This window comes from Sinocyclocheilus rhinocerous, unplaced genomic scaffold (genome assembly GCF_001515625.1).
Source record: "Sinocyclocheilus rhinocerous isolate Xijiao unplaced genomic scaffold, SAMN03320098_v1.1 scaffold313, whole genome shotgun sequence".
In the NCBI taxonomy this organism is placed as follows: Eukaryota; Metazoa; Chordata; class Actinopteri; order Cypriniformes; family Cyprinidae; genus Sinocyclocheilus; species Sinocyclocheilus rhinocerous.
In genome coordinates, this window is record NW_015627539.1 from 314,284 (window position 1) to 319,831 (window position 5,548).

The following is a 5,548-nucleotide window of genomic DNA, read 5'->3' on the forward strand; positions in this document are numbered from 1 at the left end:
TATATTATATTATATTATATTATATTATATTAAAGTATAGTTTAGGAGGTATGGTCTGATGGGATAGTGATAAAGCAGTGTCATCTGTCAGGAGCGTTCGGTGACTCGTAGTCTGGTGGTGGTGCTGGTGTGTGTGATCGGACTGCTGTGTTACGCTGTGGCCGGTGCTATAATGCGCAAGCTGGATCAGATGGACCTGAGACGGGCCTCTGTGGTGCCGCTGTGTGGGAAGGACGGGCTGTACAAGTACGAGATCCAGGTCAAGACCGGCTGGGCTTACGGAGCAGGTGAGATGCGGATGTTTCGCAGATCATCAGTAGGTTAGGAAAGTCTGACCGTCCACTTAGACTGAAAGAGACCATCCGATCGACATGTTAAAGAGACTAGTTCTGCCTCACTGTATCCAGGTGTCTGTGAAGGTGCCAGAATTTACGGCCAAAAAAGGGCAGTTGTCTATTATCAATAGTGTAGATATGTGAAGCACAATGAACACAATGAATTCATGTCACCAAATTTAACATAAGTGAAATTTGCGTGTGGTTAAAATTGCAGATTCCTAGATAAATTCCTAAATAATACTATTAGTTGGCTTTTTTATATATATTTTCAATTCGTTTTTATTTTTGTAGTTTCCATTTTTTATTTTAGTTAAAGTTTTAGCTATTTTGTTGTGTGTTTTTGTCATTTTCAAATATGTCTATTTAGTTTTAGTTCATTTTTATTTCCGTTTTAGTTTTACTTATTTTACTATACCATGTTATAGTACACAAATGAGAAACGTTGCTTTGGCCTCTAACTCAAATACGTTTTAGGTTTTTTTCTTCTTCAATTAATGTTCATTTTATTTCAAGTAACATTTTTTAAATGTTATGTGTTATTTTAGTATCATGAAAATACTATTATAGTTTTATTTTTTTATATATAATTTGAATTAGTTTTTATTTTTGTATTTTACATTTCGTTTCGATTTTAGATCAAATATTAGTGTTGTGTTTTTGTCCTTTTTTTAATATGTCTATATCATTTTTTATTTATTTTGTCATTTTTAGTTAGTTTTGTTATTTTAGTACATGAAGTTAAACTATATTAAAATGAGAAATCTTGCTTTGGCCACTAACTGAAATAATTAAAAATAGTTTTTTAATGTTTTAGTTTATTTAAGTTGCCTTTATTTCAAGTAAGAAAAATGTTTTTTTTTTATGGTTTTGGTTTTAGTTAACTATAATAACCCTGGTGGTGTCTGAGGCTTGTTTGTTTACATCAGATCAGTTACCCACAGACTGTCAGGTTTATGCATTCGAGCGATGAATATCCCTCAATGAGTGACTGGCAGTTGTCTGGAGTGAGCTGGCTGGAGTCTGAGCTCTTTATTCCCGCTGCAGGAACCACGGCTCACGTCGGCATCAGTCTTCATGGCAGTGAGAGCCGCAGTGGACACAGACACCTGGACAGCGTCGGCGCTTTCGCTCGAAACAGCCTGGACATCTTCCACATGGCCTCCGACAGCAGCCTGGGCAGCGTGCTGAAGATCCGCGTGTGGCACGACAACAAAGGTACTGAACGGATCGGCCTTGAACAACACGAGCAGTGTGGAGTCAGGATAAACCTCTCTCTCTCTGTCTGTCTGTCTGTCAGGTCTGTCTCCTGCATGGCTGCTCCAGTACGTCCTGGTGAAGGACCTGCAGTCGGCCAGCACTTATTTCTTCCTGGTTGAGGAGTGGCTCTCGGTCGACAATGAGAAAACAGACGGCAGAGTCGAGATAGAGGTGGAAGCCTCAGGTAAAGCCCCGCCTCCACAGATGCAACACCTGTTGTGATTGGTTGGAGCTGGAATTAGATTAATAAGGTCATGAATATTTAGAGAATGGATAAGGGTAAGAACCAATCATAATGCTTTAAGAAGTGGAAATTAAGTCCTTTAAATTCTCTGTTTGCTCATAATGTTCGTGAATATTAACAGTAATGCGTTGCTGCTAATAAGAAGTTACATTACATTGTTAGTTTTAGTGGACAGTAAACCTAATGCAGGCCCTCCATAATGAAAAACTAACTGTATTCACCTAAAATACAGGATAGAGTTAGGTGCATTTCATTGACAAAACAACTTTTTTCCTGTTTTTGTTACTAAATTAGGCTAAATTGGAACAAAATTTAAATTGGGTGTGTATGTGTATATATATGAATGTGTATGAATATATATGTATTTATAATAAAATGAATGTAAAATATAAAAACATATTATGTAAAGTATTTATTTATATGAATATATAGAAAATAGTATAAAAGAAGAAATGTTAAATACAATATTAAATATTTTTATAATAACATTTTAATATTAAATAACCATCACATATGGATGTTAGGGTGTGTGTGTGTGTGTGTGTGTGTGTGTGTGTGTACGTGTGTATATATATAATTTTTTTAACATGAAAAATTTATGAAAAAATTATATTAAAATAAAAAAAAAATGATAATATGTTAACTGTTCGGTGACTCGTAGTCTGGTGGTGGTGCTGGTGTGTGTGATCGGACTGCTGTGTTACGCTGTGGCCGGTGCTATAATGCGCAAGCTGGATCAGATGGACCTGAGACGGGCCTCTGTGGTGCCGCTGTGTGGGAAGGACGGGCTGTACAAGTACGAGATCCAGGTCAAGACCGGCTGGGCTTACGGAGCAGGTGAGATGCGGATGTTTCGCAGATCATCAGTAGGTTAGGAAAGTCTGACCGTCCACTTAGACTGAAAGAGACCATCCGATCGACATGTTAAAGAGACTAGTTCTGCCTCACTGTATCCAGGTGTCTGTGAAGGTGCCAGAATTTACGGCCAAAAAAGGGCAGTTGTCTATTATCAATAGTGTAGATATGTGAAGCACAATGAACACAATGAATTCATGTCACCAAATTTAACATAAGTGAAATTTGCGTGTGGTTAAAATTGCAGATTCCTAGATAAATTCCTAAATAATACTATTAGTTGGCTTTTTTATATATATTTTCAATTCGTTTTTATTTTTGTAGTTTCCATTTTTTATTTTAGTTAAAGTTTTAGCTATTTTGTTGTGTGTTTTTGTCATTTTCAAATATGTCTATTTAGTTTTAGTTCATTTTTATTTCCGTTTTAGTTTTACTTATTTTACTATACCATGTTATAGTACACAAATGAGAAACGTTGCTTTGGCCTCTAACTCAAATACGTTTTAGGTTTTTTTCTTCTTCAATTAATGTTCATTTTATTTCAAGTAACATTTTTTAAATGTTATGTGTTATTTTAGTATCATGAAAATACTATTATAGTTTTATTTTTTTATATATAATTTGAATTAGTTTTTATTTTTGTATTTTACATTTCGTTTCGATTTTAGATCAAATATTAGTGTTGTGTTTTTGTCCTTTTTTTAATATGTCTATATCATTTTTTATTTATTTTGTCATTTTTAGTTAGTTTTGTTATTTTAGTACATGAAGTTAAACTATATTAAAATGAGAAATCTTGCTTTGGCCACTAACTGAAATAATTAAAAATAGTTTTTTAATGTTTTAGTTTATTTAAGTTGCCTTTATTTCAAGTAAGAAAAATGTTTTTTTTTTATGGTTTTGGTTTTAGTTAACTATAATAACCCTGGTGGTGTCTGAGGCTTGTTTGTTTACATCAGATCAGTTACCCACAGACTGTCAGGTTTATGCATTCGAGCGATGAATATCCCTCAATGAGTGACTGGCAGTTGTCTGGAGTGAGCTGGCTGGAGTCTGAGCTCTTTATTCCCGCTGCAGGAACCACGGCTCACGTCGGCATCAGTCTTCACGGCAGTGAGAGCCGCAGTGGACACAGACACCTGGACAGCGTCGGCGCTTTCGCTCGAAACAGCCTGGACATCTTCCACATGGCCTCCGACAGCAGCCTGGGCAGCGTGCTGAAGATCCGCGTGTGGCACGACAACAAAGGTACTGAACGGATCGGCCTTGAACAACACGAGCAGTGTGGAGTCAGGATAAACCTCTCTCTCTCTGTCTGTCTGTCTGTCAGGTCTGTCTCCTGCATGGCTGCTCCAGTACGTCCTGGTGAAGGACCTGCAGTCGGCCAGCACTTATTTCTTCCTGGTTGAGGAGTGGCTCTCGGTCGACAATGAGAAAACAGACGGCAGAGTCGAGATAGAGGTGGAAGCCTCAGGTAAAGCCCCGCCTCCACAGATGCAACACCTGTTGTGATTGGTTGGAGCTGGAATTAGATTAATAAGGTCATGAATATTTAGAGAATGGATAAGGGTAAGAACCAATCATAATGCTTTAAGAAGTGGAAATTAAGTCCTTTAAATTCTCTGTTTGCTCATAATGTTCGTGAATATTAACAGTAATGCGTTGCTGCTAATAAGAAGTTACATTACATTGTTAGTTTTAGTGGACAGTAAACCTAATGCAGGTCCTCCATAATGAAAAACTAACTATTCACCTAAAATACAGGATAGAGTTAGGTGCATTTCATTGACAAAACAACTTTTTTCCTGTTTTTGTTACTAAATTAGGCTAAATTGGAACAAAATTTAAATTGGGTGTGTATGTGTATATATATGAATGTGTATGAATATATATGTATTTATAATAAAATGAATGTAAAATATAAAAACATATTATGTAAAGTATTTATTTATATGAATATATAGAAAATAGTATAAAAGAAGCGGTACATGTAAATATTTTCAAAATATATGCTGTATGTGTGTGTATTTATATATACATAATAAATATACACAGTACACACACATATACTATGTAAACAAAAACTTTTATTTTAGATGCGATTAATCGTTTGACAGCACTAATTTAAATGTATAGCTCCCAACTATGCTCAGTTGGAGTGGGCTGTTATGTAGGTATTATATACTAACTAGTTAGCCTACTTAGTACAGCAAGTGTTCACTTCTGCCTCATGCCCCATTAACACATCACTCACTGCGCACAAATGAGTGAAAGCCCAGCGCTCGCCAGTGTCCGCTGATAACGCTTGCCCAGCTTCCTTCTGCTGACTCTGTGCTTCCTGTGTGCAGAGGAGGCGGAGCTGCGCGAGCGGCCGCGGCTGCTGTCCTGGGAGCTGCAGAGGGCCGTGTGTGAGAGTCACGTCTGGTTTTCTCTGTGGGAGCGTCCTCCACGGAGCCCCTTCACGCGGCTGCAGCGGCTCACCTGCTGCGCTCTGCTCATGCAGCTCTGCATGCTGGCCAACGCCGTGTGGTACGGCACCGTCTCCTACGGCAACAGGTGAAGCAGCGGCCCTCAATTTACTGTGCAATTATATTGTATTGAAAATATGATTAATGTGTGAACGTGTGTTTAGCTCTATGCCGGTGTCTGCTCTGGTCTCGGTGAATGCGGAGACGCTGTGGGCGGGGCTTGTGAGCTGTCTGCTGGTCTATCCTGTCTACCTGCTCGTCTTCTGTCTGTTCAGACTCAGCCGCAGTAAGGTGAGACACACACATACACACACACACAGACACACACACACACATACACACACACACACACACACACACACACACAGACACACACACACATACAG

At 38.2% G+C, this 5,548-nt stretch overlaps 1 protein-coding gene across 1 annotated transcript in view; it reads left to right on the top strand.

The window, feature by feature from the left end:
- Positions 1 to 5,548, top strand: part of LOC107729871 (polycystin-1-like) — a 111,397-nt gene that overhangs the window by 83,955 nt on the left and 21,894 nt on the right. Inside the window, exons 28-32 of the mRNA XM_016540597.1 lie at positions 92 to 287; positions 1,383 to 1,553; positions 1,636 to 1,779; positions 5,043 to 5,250; positions 5,327 to 5,453. Of these exons, the coding sequence (XP_016396083.1) occupies positions 92 to 287; positions 1,383 to 1,553; positions 1,636 to 1,779; positions 5,043 to 5,250; positions 5,327 to 5,453 (846 nt within the window). The remainder of the gene's footprint in view (positions 1 to 91; positions 288 to 1,382; positions 1,554 to 1,635; positions 1,780 to 5,042; positions 5,251 to 5,326; positions 5,454 to 5,548) is intronic.